This window comes from Ammodytes marinus (assembly GCF_949987685.1).
Source record: "Ammodytes marinus genome assembly, chromosome: 16".
Classification (NCBI taxonomy): Eukaryota; Metazoa; Chordata; class Actinopteri; order Uranoscopiformes; family Ammodytidae; genus Ammodytes; species Ammodytes marinus.
The window spans coordinates 23098405-23116806 of NC_137220.1; the positions used below are offsets into that span (position 1 = coordinate 23098405).

General features: G+C 38.3%; 1 protein-coding gene across 1 annotated transcript; it reads right to left on the minus strand.

Annotated features, from left to right (window-relative positions):
- Positions 1-2473: 2473 nt before the first annotated feature.
- On the minus strand, positions 2474-13804 carry LOC307262839 (myosin heavy chain, fast skeletal muscle-like). The gene is made up of 41 exons (XM_080043834.1): positions 13778-13804; positions 13580-13620; positions 12399-12620; positions 12180-12323; positions 11929-12085; positions 11809-11836; positions 11629-11728; positions 11425-11517; positions 11271-11334; positions 11091-11189; positions 10893-10996; positions 10638-10776; positions 10407-10525; positions 9775-9924; positions 9505-9675; positions 9106-9406; positions 8911-8981; positions 8719-8806; positions 8485-8602; positions 8272-8395; positions 7978-8114; positions 7640-7895; positions 7314-7556; positions 7055-7231; positions 6831-6976; positions 6643-6733; positions 6154-6543; positions 5917-6043; positions 5710-5828; positions 5429-5625; positions 5085-5268; positions 4787-4952; positions 4556-4680; positions 4143-4451; positions 3854-4057; positions 3639-3764; positions 3376-3546; positions 3173-3277; positions 2986-3081; positions 2716-2847; positions 2474-2572 (listed from the first exon to the last, which is right to left on the minus strand). The coding sequence occupies exons 3-41, from the start codon at positions 12603-12605 to the stop codon at positions 2552-2554; spliced, it is 5799 nt and encodes a 1932-aa protein (XP_079899960.1). The 5' UTR covers positions 12606-12620; positions 13580-13620; positions 13778-13804; the 3' UTR covers positions 2474-2551.
- Between the last annotated feature and the right edge of the window lie 4598 nt (positions 13805-18402).

Consider the following 18402-nt stretch of genomic DNA (forward strand, 5'->3'; position numbering starts at 1 on the left):
CTGCCCTGGTAACGTCGGTTCGACTGCTCTGTCAGCGTAGATATATGATCCTCTCCCCATGGATTACTCGTCTACACGTGTGCATACACTGACACGTCTTTTACCGATGGATGTTGTGTCTGAAATGAACTTTGATTATCACACAAGCGAGAAAAGCCTGGTGCGGTCGGGCGAAAATATTGTGATCTAAGCGCAGCGGGCTAGGAAGCGCTAGGTGTTTCTGCTTCAAAATAAAAGTCAAAGTTGACTTTGATTTCCCACATTTCACCAGTTAAAGGCTTGTGAAGTTACGCTGTAGGAAATCTTTGGTTTAATTAACATTAACTTAACGGCAAACTACATGTATAGTTTGTGTCCTAAAGAGTGGGATTTGCAACATAACGAAATAAACGATATTGCATAAAATGAAACAATAGACGTTTTTGTTTCGTCAGACGATATATCGCCATATCGCACAGCCCTAATCAACTGTATTGGTCAATGTCACCTATTATGCACAATGCCATTTTTTATGGTTTTTCAACATTAATAGGGGTCCCTTGTGGATAGGGGTCCCCACCAAATGGATTAGGAAAAAAAACAACCTTGCCCTCCTCCCCCCACCCTGTCATTACCAACCTTACATAGAACTACCTTTACCTGTGATAAGCACGCCCCCAGATAGCCCCTGATTTAAACCGGCATTTAGATTCAGGGCTACTCAGAGCAGACTGGGCTTTTTGGAAGGAGAGGCAGACCAAAAAAAAACAGACCAGGTTCCCTCAAACTGCGAAGAAACAGTAATTACAACTAGAGCTTGTCTTATAAGGGATCTTTGAGGTTTATAAATTACGGATATATTTAAGAGTTAAAGGACTATGTAGATATATAACCCTATTAAACATTAAATTAAAATAAATAAAAAAACATTTTCATAAGGACCATATACTTTTGGAGAAGAAAGAGTCAGCAAAGAATAAACAGGAACCTGAATTCCCAAGTACTGATACTGCAAACCAAGAATTGGCCGTGTAGAGTGATATAGGACACTGGGTACCTGTATGCACAAGTGGACTATGATTTATCTAGCCACAGTTCATCCCCAACCCTCACCAAGTAGTTTTAGTTGCCTGAACATAATTACAACAATGTAATGCACAGATATCATAGGGACAATTTATCTATCCTTTTTTTCTTTTGATATGACATTTGTGATTTATAATGAGGTCAGTTCTTTGTTATTCTCTTTAAGACTTCATCAGTTCCATGCACGCATGTGCTTCGGCAGACACACAGATCGCTGGCATGCAGTTCATGTGTTTTCCCTCTTGAATGCCTCAATCAATTTTTTATTATCCTCTGCAATTAGGGTACCTTACAATGATCAATGATTCCAATAAGCCTCACTGTTGGATTAGTCGATTAGTTAGCCTCCTTTCTGCCTCTCTCACACGGCTAAAGCACATCTGCTTTGCATGCGCATAAATGCCACCTTACAACAAAACACAGGGCTAAATCTTATTCACCAATAGTCAATCGTTTTAGTATGTTGACATAACATGAGGAAAAACGTGTATTGGTGTCAGTTAAGCTCTTCTTTCATTGTCATTGTTGCGTATAAATCAAAAACAAATTCATGGAAGAATTTGTTGAATCCCCAGACAATTTTCTGCATTTGCATTATAATGTGTGACACCTGCAAACACCTTGGTCTGTTTCAGTTTATTGCGGTGTAAGTCCAGAAGTTGGAAAGAAAAGGATAGGAAATGATTTTCCCCTTCTCTCTGCTGTTGAACTTTATCTGACTTCTGAATTGATGCAAGGACGGCAAAACTGTCAACACTGTCAGTATGTACCTTAAACAAGCTTGTATGTTTGCAAGCATGCATTCACTCGACAATGCTCCACCTCTCGTATAAGCGGAAGCATTGCCTGGTCCAGCTTATGAATTATTCATCAGTATAAATCCAGCCGTGTAGGAGCACATATGTTTCCTCGCTTTGTTGATTACATTTCAAAACCATCTTGTGAAAATGTTGAAGATGGAGAAGAGGGGAAGGAAGGTTCACATGCAGATGTAGCAAGCACACAATAATTATAGGTAACACTTTATTATAATGTTCATTCATAAGTGATTCATAATTCATATACTGTACAAGTCATAGATAATGATGAACTAATGATTTACAAAACAGTAATATATATATGTATAGATGATTAATAAGTGCTATTTTAACATATCACACGTTTTTATTATCAGCCTATTATTAATATACTGAGCATTATTGATGACTTACAACAACACATCTGTGATATGTTAACATAGCACTTATTAATCATCGACAAATTTGTATTACTGTTTTGTAAATTATGTGTGCATCATTATCTAATGACTTCTATATGACTTATGAACGACCTTTGAATCACTTATAAATGAACATTGTTATAAAGTGTTACCCACAATGGGATAAAAATGACACAAATAACAATATAAGATCAAATGCTTTTATTGCGGTATCATTCATTTCACATCATATTATATGATTAGAAACAGCCCGTTAGCTGGAGTGGTTTACTCAGACACCTCCTTTCCCTTAAAACACACAAATAACAAAAGGTTTGATTAGGTACATTTTGATCAACTATAACTGACAATAACTTTTAGTCAAAATACATGTTAAGTACATTTTAATTTAGAATAGATTTGTCTGTGCCAAAACCCAATTGCATATTTACCTTGCCAGAGTCACGGGTCTTTGCTCTCAGTTTGTTGACCTGGGACTCTGCAATGTCAGCACGCTCCTCAGCTTCCTCCAGCTCATGCTGGATTTTCCTGCACTTGGACAGATGAGTATTGGCCTGCTCCTCCTGGAGTAAGAAAGAGATTGACTTTTTTGAAAATCCTAAAGATCCAAGGTATTCTTTGTGTATGTTAAATCTGACACATCATCAACTTTTTAGTGGTAAAAATGTATGTGACATGTGAAAACATATTTTTTCACTTACCGCCTCCTCAGACTGCCTCTTGTAGGCCTTAACCTTAAGCTGCAACTTGTCAACAAGATCCTGCAGCCTGGTAACGTTTTTCTTGTCCTCTTCAGTCTGTTATAAAAAATTAAATTTGCATGGTTAAATGTTTCAATTTTCAGTAATACATAGTAAATTTACATGTTTAATCTTCATGTGGTTGTACCTGGTAGGTAAGCTCCTTCACCCTCCTCTCATATTTGCGAACACCCTTAATAGCATCTCCTCCACGTCTCTGCTCAGCCTCAACCTCTCCTTCCAGCTCACGCACCTATAGACATAAAGATATACATAAAGTAAGACATAAAGTATCAATACTTTTTCAAAGTCTTGCTTCAGCTGTACACACTCTAAACATTAATGTCTTACCCTAGCCTCCAGTTTCTGGAGCTGCTTCTTGCCACCCTTCATGGCCAGGTTCTCAGCCTCATCCAGACGGTGCTGCAGGTCCTTAACAGTGACCTCCAGGTTCTTCTTCATCCTTTCCAAGTGAGAGCTTGTATCTTGCTCCTTCTTCAGCTCCTCAGCCATCATAGCAGCCTAGAGGAAATAATGTAAATTAGAAATGTCTGAAAAAAGCACCCCTCTCTTTTTTTAAACTAAAATTAAAAACACGTGGAATGTAAACCTACATCAGTGATGGCCTTCTTGGCCTTCTCCTCTGCATTCCTTGCTTCCTGAACAGTGTCTTCCACTTCACCCTGGACCTGGACCAGGTCAGCCTCAAGCTTCTTCTTGGTGTTAATAAGACTTGTGTTCTAAAATATTAGAAATACGTTAAGTTATCACTTGCCTGACAAATATTTAGATTTGTAAATTAGTGGAGACATGTTGAAAAAGTGTTTACCTGGGAGTGCAGAAGTCCAACACGCTCACTTGCGTCCACCAGCTCCTGCTCAGCGATTTTGCGGCTTCTGTCTGTCTGTTCCAGAGCAGCTCTAAGTTCCTCAATTTCAGCTAACATGAGACCATTCCTACGATCCACCATAGCAGCTTGTTCTTTGAGATCCTCCTGTGCTCTGAGAGCATCATCAAGGTGCAGTTGTGCATCCTAGTGAAAACATATCAAAATGAATGCAATCATTTAGTTAAAATGAACAGTGACCACTGTGTAACAACTCTGTGTCTTACAATACCTTCAGCTGTGCCTGGACATTCCTAAGCTGCTTCTGGGACTCAGAAGCCTGGCGATTTGCGTGGCTAAGCTGAATCTCCATCTCATTCAGGTCTCCCTCCATCTTCTTTTTGATCCTCAGGGCATCGTTCCTGCTTCTGACCTCAGAATCAAGTGTGCTCTGCATTGAGTCAATCACCCTCTGGCTATTCCTCTTGATCTGCTCCATCTCTTCATCTTTTTCTGCCAACTTTCTGTCTACCTCACCCTTAATCTGGTTAAGCTCCAGCTGGACACGAAGGATCTTAGACTCTTCGTGTTCCAGAGTTCCCTAATGATAAGAAAGAATGAAAGAATCAGCTCGGCTTCATAGCGTTTATAATAGATGTATCAATGATTTGGAATATTCTTTTTAAGATCTCTTCTTAAATGTACCTCAGCCTCTTCGAGAGCTGTCTGGATTTCAGACTTCTCGGACTCCACTTGCTTTTTGGACTTCTCCAGCTCATGGATGGTCTTGCCAGTCTCACCAATCTGTTCGGTCAGATCTGAGATCTCCTCTGTAGAAAGATGTGTGCTATGTTGTTAAACCTTTATATGTGAAATATGGATGCTTCATTTTAACACATACATGCGTTGATTAGAATATTTTGTCGTAAAACTCACGCTGCAGGTTCTTGTTTTCACGCTTCATGGTCTCCAGATGATCCAGAGATTCTTCATAGGAGTTCTTCATCTTGAACAGCTCAGTGCCAAGAGAGCGAGCCTCCTTCAGAGCTCCCTCAAGCTCTGCCTGACCCTCCTCAAACTTCTGTTTCCACTCTGCCAAGACCTGAATAACACCATTGATACAGATCAGTTGGGCATGTAGTAAATGGTATTATAAAAAAGGTATTATGAAGATAAATAAAAACATGTACGTATATTGTGCTATGTATTGGACATAAAAAGTGTGTGTTGGTACCTTGTCAAAGTTCCTCTGCTTCTTGTCTAGGTTGGCAGCCAGAGCATTAGCCCTCTCCACATCAATCATGAGGTCCTCCACCTCACTTTGGAGCCTCTGTTTGGTTTTCTCCAGAGAAGCACACTTTGAATTTGTTGCCTCAATCTGCTCCTCAGCATCCTGGAGGCGCTGGGCAAGCTTTTTCCTGTTTGGAAACGTGCATTTGATCTCTTAGTGAACAACAAATATATAAATGTTCTTACAGATATTTTGCATGAATGAACTACAAATAATCATGTACTTTTTTAGAAACAAGATTTACAATACAATTGTTTTAGCCATTAAATTGTTTTAATTGTACTCACTTGGACTCCTCAAGCTCCTCAGTGCGCTGGATAGCATCAGTTTCATACTTAGATCTCCACTGAGCCACCTCACTGTTGGCCTTTGACATTCCACGCTGCAGCTCAGCTTTGGCCTCCTGCTCCTCCTCAAACTGCTCTCTAAGCAGGTCACAGTCATGGCGGGCTGATTGCAGTCCATGGGCAAGAGCATTCTTGGCCTGGTGTAAGAAATAATTTTCAGTTTGTAAAGTTTCTAAATATAACACATGCATTTGATTTGTACAAACTTAACCTTTTCTTACCTTAACCTCTTCTTCAATCTGTCTCTTCAGCTCTTCAATCTGCTGTGTGAAAGCCTGTTTTCCTCTGGTTAGCTGGGACACAAGAGATTCTTTCTCTTCAATTTGACGGCTGTACTCCCCTATTGTGAAAAAATATCATGATACATTATTTTGTTTTATTTAGTTTTAATATACACACAACTTTATTGACCGATTACTTATACATACCATTTTCTGTCAGGAGACGTGCTCTCTGTCCACTCATGTCATTCATTTGACGGACATTTTCATCATTCTTTGTCTTCAGTTCGCTAAGTTGGTCCTCAAGAGTACGGCACATCTTTTCAAGATTTCCCTAATGAGGAAAACAGAGATCAGATCATGAAGTAATTTTTATTTAGAAAATGTATCACCTTTTTCACTATACTACTTTGGATATAAAAAAAACATTAATGTGAGATGTACCTTTGCTTTTGCAACAGCCTCCATGTTGCTGGAGAGGTCATCAATCTCCATCTTGTATTCACTCTTTTCCTTCTCAAGCTTCTGCTTGACACGCTGGAGGTTGTCGATCTGTTCTCCCAGCTCAGCAACGCTGTCAGCCTGCTTCTTGCGAAGAGCAGCAGCAGTGGCTTCGTGCTGCAGAGTGGATTCCTCAAGGTCACGACGGAGCTTCTGGAATTCAGCTTCACGCTTCTTGTTCATCTCAATCTGAGCAGCAGTGGCACCACCGGCCTCCTCAAGCCTCTCACTGATCTCTTCAAGTTCCCTGGAGAGGTCAGCTCTCTGCTTCTCAACCTTGGCACGAGCAGCACGCTCAGCCTCAATCTCTTCCTCCAGTTCCTCAATACGGGCCTGTTGAATATAGGTGTGTTGTCTTTCAGTGAACTTTTGCTACAATGAGAACAAAATAGATGAGGTTTACAGTAGGTTTTTTGTATGCCAATATGTCACCTGAAGCTCCTTGATCTTCTTCTGAAGCTGAGCACCCATTGACTGCTCATCTTCAATCTTGCTAAGGTACTGACTGATTTCAAAGTCCTTCCTGTGAGATTAATAGATAAAGTTTACGGTAAGAGTTCAAGCAGTGGAACACCTCATTCAAAAGACAGGTTTTTGTTCAAATTCACACACAAAGTTACTTTTTAATTTTCTCGTCAGACTGCTGCTTTTCATTCTCAAGATCCATGATGCTTTCCTGGGCCAGTTTCAGATCCCCCTCAAGCTTCCTCTTGGATCTCTCAAGGTCCATACGCAGCTTCTTCTCTTGCTCCAGAGAACCCTCAAGCTGAACATTCATGTAAGTTATAAGTTATGATCATGTTCAATTTTGCTTTGCCACTCGAAAGTGAATTTGTAAACTTACATCATCCACTTGCTGTTCAAGCTTGGTCTTGGCTTTGGTCAGAGTGTTGACTTTGTCTTCCTCTGCCTGAAGGTCATCAAGAGTCTGCTGATGAGATTCCTGAAGGGCTTTCTTTTCTTTACTCAGCTTAGCAATGGTCTCATCCTGAGAGGCCATCTCCTCGGTCAGGTTCTTCACCTATGTTTTTCAGAAAAATGTTAAACAGTAATACTCTAATGTTACTCGACAGATAATGCTAGATAATATTCTAATTTAAAACCTTGTTCTCAGTGGCATGTTTCTCCTTCTCCACTTTAGCCAAAGTAAGCTCCAGGTCATCAATATCCTTCTTGAGCTCAGAGCATTCATCCTCCAGCTTTCTCTTCTTGGCAGTGAGCTCGCCATTCATTTCCTCTTCATCTTCCAGTCTCTCAGATGTCTCTTTGAGTTTGGCCTCCATCTGAATCTTACTCTTGATAAGTCCTTCACATCTTTCCTCGGCATCTGACAGATTCTCTCCTTCCTAAATCATTTCATGAAACTACAGGTTAACAATCAATTCTGAAAAACCTAAAGAAGTTAGAGAGTCGTTTGATGTCTACTTACAGATGCTACTTGCAGCTGCAAATCATTCTTCTCCTGCAAGAGGGACACCATCTTCTCCTCCAGTTCCTTCTTCTTGGCTAAGGCAGTAGCCAGGTCTATTTTCATTTTTTCATAGTTCTCCTTCATGTTAGCAAGCTCCTTTTCAGTTTCAGCAGACTGCAGCAGAGGTTTGATCTTGTAGTAGACCTTCATCCATGGCCAGTGTTTCACATTCATGAATGAGCGGATGTTGTACTGGATTGTATAGACAGCTTCCCTGTGGAGAAGAAGTTGCTGTTATGGAAGTGTTGTTTGTGATTTCCGTACCATTATTCAGTAATTGATTGTTTTTAACATGCCTCCTCTCCATCATCTTCGCAAATTCCTTTCTCATGACATAACCACGAGCCAGAGCCTGAGTCATTGTGACCAGAATTGATAGCTTTTCATCTCTCATCTCCTCAAGGAGACCCAGCAGACCGGCCTTGAAAAACACCTGAATGATGAAATAAGATCAAATTAATATAGGATGAGGTACATAGTGAATACATTACAGCCTTTAAAACAAAGAAACAGATTTGCACGTGCCCTACATCATTCAAGGGCTTCCATACCAACTCAAGCAAGTAACATAAGGGAAGCAAGGTTCTTACCTTGGTGTGTCCGAATCTGTACTCATCAACAGGAACATCAATAGACCCAAGCAGCTTCTCTGAAGCCTTCTTGTTATCAATGAACTGGCCCTCAGGGATGACACTGGCATTCAGCACCTTGTACCTTTTAAGAGTTAATGAGAGTTAATGGTCAGTGAGAGTATTTTCTTTTAATACTTTACATCAAACATCTGTTAAAAGTTACACTGTTACCTCTGCTTAAAGTCAGCATAGAGGATTCTGCTTGGGAAACCTTTTCTGCAGATTCTGATACCCTCCAGCACACCGTTACACCTGAGCTGGTGGATAACCAGGAAGTTCTCCATCAATCCTATACAAATTACATTTCTTAATTACATCTTTGAATACTAACTCCTTTTTGGAGCACCACAAAGTAAAGTAAAACATTCCAAAACATAACCAATATGTAATATGTTGTATATGTACCTGGAGTCTTTGACTCATTGGGAATCAGGCAGCGCACAAAGTGAGGATGGGTGCTCCTCAAATTAGTCATCAGCTTGCCCAAGTTCTCCTGTAGATCCAAAATAGTAACTCAAGTCAAAAAAGGCAACAATTGTGAGTTTTGGTATAAACAAAGATATGATTTGATACTAGAATGTACAGTGTTAACCTTACCCTAAACTGTGAGGACACAGTCTGCATGGAACCACCCTTTTTCTTGGCTCCCTTCTTTGAACCGCCAGACTCTGTTGATGATTTTAAGTAGACATGTATAGTTAGAACAATACACTCAATTTACATGAACACATGCTGCTCTTATAAAAATATAAAGTTAAAGTATGTTTTAGTTTGCTAGAGTCAATTGCATACCCTCAACAACAGGAGGATACAGAGAAGCCAGCAGTTTAACTGGGGACTTCTGGTACAGCTGGACAACTGAATCATTCAGTGGATCCTTGTTCTTGTCCAGCCAGCCAGCGATATTGTAGTCCACGGTACCAGCATAGTGAATCAGGGAGAAGTGGGCCTCGGCCTTGCCTTTGGCTGGCTTTGGTTTCTCAAATGCTTTGGTCTTTCCAAGATGCTGGTCATACAGCTTGTTCTTGAAGGATTGATCTGAGGCCTTGGGGAACATGCACTCCTCTTCAAGGATGGAGAAGATGCCCATGGGCTTGAAAAAAGCAGGAAGAGGTATGTCATTAAGTGCTACATGTTGTTTCATTTAGACCAACAAAACAAAGAAATTGCATTTCAAAATTGAATCATTACCTTTTCAATCAGCTCAATACAGGCAGCCAAGTCCATGCCAAAGTCAATGAACTCCCAGACAATACCCTCCTTCTTGTACTCCTCTTGCTCCAGTACAAACATGGTGTGGTTGAAGAACTGTTGCAGTTTCTCATTGGTAAAGTTAATGCACAGCTGCTCCAGGGTGTTGAACTGTGAGGTGAAAAATAATCAATATAATATCTTCCACGCCACAATAATTATTCGGAAATCAAAGGTTTAAGCTGCTGATTTTTTGAAAATGAATCTTACATCAAAGATTTCAAAGCCAGCAATATCCAGCACACCAATGTAGTACTGTCTTGCTTGTTTAGTGTCCAGCTGCTGGTTGATACGAACGACCATCCACAAGAACATCTTCTCATAGATAGACTTGGCCAGGGCAGGCACTGAGTTCATCACCTGAAGAAAAAAAAAGAAAATATATGATTTAAGTCAGTCAGCTATTCTGTAAAATGGTGGATTCCTGGTATTTTTGAACTACTTCCAATGAGATAAATGAAACGAAAGAATCATTGAAAATAGTTTCATATATATATATATATATATTTAAGATATTTGTTGGCATTTTTTTATGCTTTATTGATAGTGTAGAGACAGAGTTGAAACGGGGCAGAGAGGGGAGTGACATGCAGAGAATGACCCCGGGCTGGAATTGAACCCAGGTCCGCTGCTGGCCGAGGCCCATGGGGGGGACGCCCCACCAACTGAGCCAAGGGCGCCCCCTTAGTTTCATATTTTAATTGATTTGATTTATTAATAAAGAAAAACATAAAAGTAGATCTAATTTACGCGGCATCTGATGTTACAAACCGAAGAGGGATTACATTTTCTTTTTCTTAAAGTAAATATGTATTTTTTTTTAAACAGTATATCTTGAATACCTGAGGTACAGTCTGTCCCTTGGTGACATACTCATTTCCAACCTTCACTCTGGGGAAGCAAAGAGCCTTCAGCATGTCAGCGGAGTTCAGACCCAGCAAGTAAGCAACCTTGTCAGCATCTGAAAATATTTCAGAGATTTTCAGTTAATACACACAGTATGTGACAGGGACTGGGAACTTTTTTACTGTTGTTTCTAAACTATACACTTTGAGCTAACATGAAATTCTCACCCTCTGTGCCATCAGGCTCAGCCTGCTCCTCACGTTGCTTCTGCTTGAACTTCATGTTACCATGGTGAAGAATAGCACCAGTCATCTTGTAGATGCTCAGCTTCTCATCATGAGTGAAGCCCAGGATATCAATAGCGTTCTATGTTCAAAGGAGTTGTCCACACAATAATCAATTTAGAAATGTAATTTAAAAGAGCAGTTTTGAGTTTTACTGCTCATAATAAATGTCAATATTTTGAATTGGAATTCACTCACATCAGTGGCATCCAGCTCTTCTTTGTCATCAATGCTAGCCACGGTGATTTGACCCATGCTACACATGGGGAAGTCGTAGGGGTTGGTTGTGAGGAGTGCCAACTCTGGAGATCAAAGAATTGTGACAAATTCAATGCATTGTGATGTATAAAAAACAAATAAGAAGAAAAACATTGTGCATATACTTAATCTTTTTACCGAGCAGCTCAGGTTTGTGGTTGGTCATCATCTGGTAGAAGATGTGATAGCCTCTTTCAGCAGGAAGCTGGAATGTCACTCTAGACTTTTCCAGCAGATCTACAAACATTGTTCATTCGTCACAGCCTGGCCAACTCTTAATTAAAAACATTTGTATGCTCTTTGAGGATTGTTACTTACATGTCTCAATATCAGCACTAGCCAGTTTGCCAGTTGTGCCGAAATGGATTCTGATGAATTTACCCTGTTTGGAACAAAGGAATGTTTAAAATTCCCGCACATTGGGAATTTGTAACAAGACTTATCCAATGTATAGAAATCCCTCCATACTTACAAAACGAGAAGAGTTGTCATTCCTCACAGTTTTGGCATTACCATAGGACTCCAGCAGGGGATTGGCTGCAATAATCTGATCCTCCAGTGAACCCTGTCATTTAAATAGAGAATTGATACCAGAAAATTACTTAATTTTTTTTTCGTGGAAAGATAACACATTTAAATAACACTGAATTTTACTGATACAATAACATATTCCCACCTTTGACTCGTCCCTCTTCTGTCCGCCTGATACTGAGATTGTTGCAAAGTACTGGATGACACGCTTGGTGTTCACAGTCTTACCAGCACCAGATTCTCCACTGGGGATAGACATAGACTTATAAGAATTTCTTCAAAGTATTTAATCAATGTAAACAAAGTCAACTAATATGAAACTTACGTGATCAAGACAGACTGGTTCTCCCTATCTGTTAGAAATAAAAAATGGAATTGACAATGTTTTTTTGCAAGTAAAACCTGATAAAACGGTATATTATACATTAGTATTGTTAAAATTTACCAGTATTCATGAACTGATAAGCGTTGTCAGAGACAGAGAAGATGTGGGGTGGAGCCTCCACACGCTTCTTGCCTCTATAGGCATTTACAACTTCAGTATCGTACACTGGGAGCCATTTGTAGGGGTTCACAGTTGCACAGAACAACCCAGAGTACGTCTGAAAGTAATCAAAGAGATTCAATAGTTAACTTTCCGATTCCTACAAATGCATTTTCAGCATTTCTCTTTTCTCATTAGGCATATTGTCTTACGTAGATCATCCATGCTGCATAACGCTCTTTAAGGTTATACAGCACAGAGGCTTCATTGAGATGGGTCATCATGGCCATGTCCTCAATTTTGTCATACTTGGGAGGGTTCATTGGAGTGACCTGTGCTTCTTTGACTGTCTTCTCCTGGAACAAGACATTTGTCACGATGAGAACTGATCATAAAACATTCCTAGACTACTTTTACTTTATGATACCAACCTCCTTAGTGTCCAAGACTTTGACAGTGACTTTGTCACCATCCTTCTTGATTATTGTTGCTTTTAAGTACAACTCCTTAACATCTTCCACATAGCAGGCAGTCTTGGCGTCAAAGGGCGTGGCTTGAGCTTCAATTCTCTCCCTCTCTGGCTTACGGAGATACAAGGCAGCTTTGCCGTAAGCGGCCATCTCAGCGTCGGTACTCATGGTGACACGTTACTTCTGTAAGATAATTGCAAATTAGATTATTCTTAATCATTTATTTTTAAACTAATAACTTCAAGTCACATGACAAACTAAAATAAGTAAGTTACAGTTTTTTTCGATCGCTAAACCACATTGTGCACAACTGGAGCGACATTTGCAAAACCCTTATAACACTTTGCACAGCAGCAGTTCATGTGGACCAAATTCTAGCTCGTTTTTCAGTGCTTAAACACAATTTTCAAAACTCTACATACTTATCTCATGGCTATTACCACTACCTGCACAACACTGTGGATTTCCAGCATGTTGTTCAAATGCTAACACACTGCTGTCACAACTGTTACCAAACATTCAAAACAAAATGGATTTCAGCCTGGTTCATTTCAAACACTGCAGATTTCAATTTCAAGTGAAACCCTAAGAAGGTGTCTTGTTTTAGAGTTGTTAGCGAACATACAGTATAGGGAAAGCTCAAAATACTTCTTTTTGGAAATGGACCAAGGAAGACAGGTTGGTGGAGGGAAAAGAGTGGCAGTGAGATTGTGGATGCTTGGAGGAAGACTTAGAAGACATAGAGTTGTAATTTCTGATGAAATACATTGACCCTGTTGTGAATCAAGGTCTCTCATTGAGAGAGGCAGGGTTGATTGTGCAACCCAATCTGCAAAGATTTAAAATTGCAACTGTAATACGAATTTTCCAGCAAAGGAACAGGTGAGAGTTGCATCCTTACAGTCAATGACTGCATTACAGGAATTGATTTCTGTATTACAATTATAGAATATTTACACAGATAAATATTACATTTGGAAATGTTATCAATAAAATATCAAATAAAAGTATGTATCTATTGAAGCTATCTATCTATCTATCTACCTTGTTACTTGTTATTTGTCTACCAGACAAATAACAAGTAAATGTTATGTTTCACACAAAGTATATACACATTCAAGACAGTTAAAAGAGGTTCATACCTGACCCTCTCTCTGTGAAATGTCTTTTATAATCCTCAATCCTGTTAAAAAACATAAAACATAATCCATATGTTCAGCTATTGTTTAAAGTTTGGCAATATGTGTCCAATATATATAATAATTACTTGTTATTTTAAACACATTTCTCAAACAATGATTACTTTGAAAAGCTCCAGAGCAGATGAAACACACACTTACCCCAAGCTGTTGTCTCCTACGGTCCACACAATGCTCTATCCTCTTTGACTCCTTTTATCTAATCCTGTATCCTTATGCAGCAAGAGTTAAATATGGAACCAAAGGCCAACTGTGGTGTGGATTACATTATCATTCGACATGTCTTTAATGAAGTGTTGTTCGAATTTAACTCTTACATTTCAGGTCTCAGTCTTGAAGTTCCATGTCCTGCTTTCCATTAAATGAAAGCAATTATATATATATATACATATTACATATATTTTTAAACATGATTTATAATTGTAGAACATATTTAATACATATTTATACTTCTCCAAATTGCCCATATCCCAGTAGCCGTGGGCGTGTATAACTCTTTGTTAACATACAATTATTTTTCAGCTGCACTTTTCAATTGTCTGGCTGATGCACAGAATAGAACAAAAATGCTTTTATTTTCGTCAAAACAGATATCTACACTGATACATTCCGGCACACAATTCACTTGTGCTTTATAGTGTGACAACAATCCCAGGCATCTCTATAGCTTTCAACTCTATTTTCTTCTTCTGCATAACTTTGGTTACAAGGCAGCTTAAGTTCAACATCTTTATAATTATTAAATTATTTCGGTAGTTGTGTATATGTAAGTCATTTAGACTTAATGTTTCTGTCCAACAGTAATGATTCTATCCAACAAAAAAGAAAATACACATTAACCAAATGTCAAAAAATCACTCATATTTGGAAATCTGATGCTATGGGAAAATAGTGAGCATACTCCAAACATCAATAACATGTTAGGGCATCACAGCATTACCTGACCTGATGTCACAAAACTCTGCTAAACTATAACCACCACCTGTAGGCTTTAATATTGACTTTGCATCATTTCAATCTCGCTCCTTTGTTAAGGACGATGACAGCTATTGTCAACTAGGATTCATGGCAGCTGCAATGGATTCCAGAGATAACATTGTCTAAATATATCAAAACATTAATTGAAAGTTCTCAAAACATTCCAGCAGTATAATCCATGCTACATGTGTGGAGTGTTCTTGATAAGTATTTGTCTCCCGTTTTTTCACCGACTACTTTTTGCTTTTGTTTTCTATTTACAACATTTATAAAAATAACAGTATAACTACACTGTAAAAGTTAATACCTATGCTAACTTAAATTAAATATAATGTTTATATTAGCTAACAGTAGCCAAGGGAGCTAACTAAAGCAGCCATGCCTTTCACATGAAAAGAGCTCTTGTCAAATCCATTAAGTGCATTTTTGAATGCCTATTAAATACTTTGTTAGAAAGAAGAAAAGAATGCACTACAGACAAGTTGTTAATGGCTCAATATAGCACAATGTTAACATTACAGTGTTATGTTGTGTGTATCACAGTACAATATGTATTATAGTAAAGCCCCCTTTCGCACAATGCCTTGTACTGGACTACATGTTTGCTATGTTGCTGTTTGCACCGTGAGTGAAGGGGATGTTCCATTTCATTGCCACAGCTCTGTTTCATTGCGTTTATCTGTTTCAATAGATCTGTAACATCTGTAACAATAAAAGGGTACAAATTGAGAGCAGCCTTTGTCTGTTAGTTCATGCCACTTGTTACAGTATATTGGCTGAAGGTTGAACAAGGGATATGGCTTTAGATGTTCATTATGCATTTTGTTAAAATAAAGAAGTATGTGTGAGCTAACCATTCTTTGTTGATTTATCCAAGGCAATCCATTTCCTTAATTCTACTGAGTAAACACAGCTGTTCATTTAAGTCAGACTGACTTGGTTCAATTAAGTAGCCAGAAAGAACAAGTCAACTGCACTTGCCATTTCCAAGTTAATATAACCTAACTTTAAGTAAACTTAACAAAAGGATATAAAGTAAACAAAAGTAACACTAATAGTTATATTTACTTAACTTATAACTATGTTATATTACTTAACATACATGTGTGTGTATATATACACACACATGTATGTATATATATATATATATACAAACACACGTGTATATATGTATTTATACAGTATATACTGTATATCTACTGGATGACCTTCAGGTTAGGGGGATGCGGTCTCAAGTTCTCTGATTACCACTAAAACCACTGCATGCCTTCCCCTTCACTTCAGTGTTCTGTGTTGGAATCTTAGTTAAGTCCCCTTCATTCTTGTTCATTCAAGTTACACTTCGTACTCATCCTTATAATAAAGTGGATATGGAATCTTCATCTCTTATCTTCCACACTATTCAGGGTATCCACTCTTGTGGGCACATCAATCCAACTGTTCATGTTGGCAGCTGGGAAGTGAGAGTTTTGGCTTAATGTGGGTAGAGCTTATGACTTCCCCTGTGGCTTTATCCTGAGCTGATCTAGAGAACAACCTTGATAGAATCATTACTATTGGACAGTCAAAGTCAGGAAACATTCAGTCTAAATGATTCACATATACACAACTGCCCAAAATATTGAATAATTATAAAGATCTTGAACTTAAGCTGCCTTGCAACCAAAAGACTAACACCTGGATGTAAAACAAAGTTACATTTATGCAGTAGAAAGGCGGAAAATAGACTGCTGTAGAGATACCTGGTGTTGTGGTCACGCTCGTAAAGCCCAAGTGAATTGTTTCCCAGAATGTATTAGTGTAGATATCTGTTTTGATGAAAATAAAAGTATGTTTCTTCTATTCTGTGCATCATAAGGACAACTGAAAATTGCAGCTGAAAAATATGTTTTTGTAAAAACAGTGTTAAAGGAGAAGTAATCAATATATTTGTGTTAATATACGTTATAAGTTACATCACTCTATATTTATACAGCAATCACTTAAACAGTATGCGCAGTTCATTACACAGGTTTCCCAGTCATTCAGCTTTGCAGTAATTGCCGGATAAAATGTTGACTATCCCGCTAGTTTTTTTCCAATCCAATCAGGAGCATTATAAAGACGGGTCTCTGTGCCCATGAACGAGTCGACTACAATGGCAGAGCAGGTGAAGTTGCCTATTCCTGGTCATAGGGACAGTCTATAGGGGACTGCTAACTGCAGTCACTGACAGGAAGTTAGCTAAAAGTACCATATCACTTACTTCTCCTTTAAGGGCCACTGGGATATGAGCAATTTGAAGTTGTATAAATATAAATTAAATCTGTTCCACATTCCTACAAACAGAGGTCGAATTTAACCACACCATAGTGGTGTGGATAACATCTCTGGATAACACCCAATGTGGTGTTATCCAGACCATATTTGGCCTGTTCCATATTTAACTCTTGCTGCTTAAGTACGCCGGATCAAGTGTACTCATCTCAAACATTTGACATATCTAGAACCGTCAGCGCAATAATAAAATGAAGGGATCTAAAAATAGTGTGAAAGGAAAAAGGTTGAGAAATCCGGTAACACTTGATAATGATGTTCATAAGTGATTCACAAGTCATATATAAGTCCTTAGATAATTATGAACTAATGATCTACAAATCAGTAAAACCTATTAGTAGATGATGATTAATTGTTATGTTAAAGGCAGACAATAAATATAAATTTTAGAGTCACACAAAAATAATCCCTCTCTGATCTCTTCTGCCCCACTATAATATGCGGTGCTGGGTGTATCTGCACATTCCTTTCTCTGGCTGTATTTTACATTGTAACATCTGTTGGTATTGTTTTGAAAACAGAAGACTCAGGTCTAAGCTCCACCTAAGCCCCTCCCTGCTACTTCGAGGGGCCCAGAGAGCACACAGCAGATGGTACCTAAAAATAGGGTGAAAGGAAAAAGATTGAGAAATCTGGTAACAAATAATGTTCCTCTATAAGTGATTCATAAGTCATAAGATAATGATGAACTACTGATTAGCAAAACAGCAATATACATTTGTTAACAATTGCTATGTATATTAACATATCACAAATGTTTTGTAATCACAAATCATTGGTAAATTATTAATAAGTAATCTACAAATAAATGTACATTGTTGATTCTGATTGTCAAATCTTGCCAATAGTCACCTAATCGTCAAATCATGCGATTTTTTTCCTGCTTATTGATCCGTATTCTTATTTGCTACTTTGGCATATGTTTTTCCTAAACTGCGCAACAGGGCTGAAAGACCCGATTATAGTTTGTCTTCTTGAGTTGGCTCACAAATGTATGTCTGCCTTAGTCATTGGCTTACACGTATACACTTGAGATTGATTTAAAGCTTGAGTGGGTTTAATAATTGTATTATCAGCCATTATACTGTTACTGTAATACAAATTTGAAACCAAATCAAGCTTTTAGACAATCACCTTAGTGTGAGTCAATGACTAAGGTAGAAATACATTATTATGCCAACTCTTGAAGACAAACTATAATTGGGTTTTTTAACTCCTCTGTGTGGTTTAGGACAAAAGTGTTCAAATAATAATAAAATAAGGATACCAAAAAAAACTTGATTTGACGAATAGTTGACTATAGGGAAGATTCGATCAAGCAGATTCAACTATGTGTGTGTGTTCATTAATTTGTTTTCATTTGTTTTCCTTTATCACATTACCGGTTTATTTATTTCAGATTGGCTGTTCGATTTATGTTATACACAAATGTTTGTCTAATTTATGTTCCTTTTATCATCTGCATCACGCAA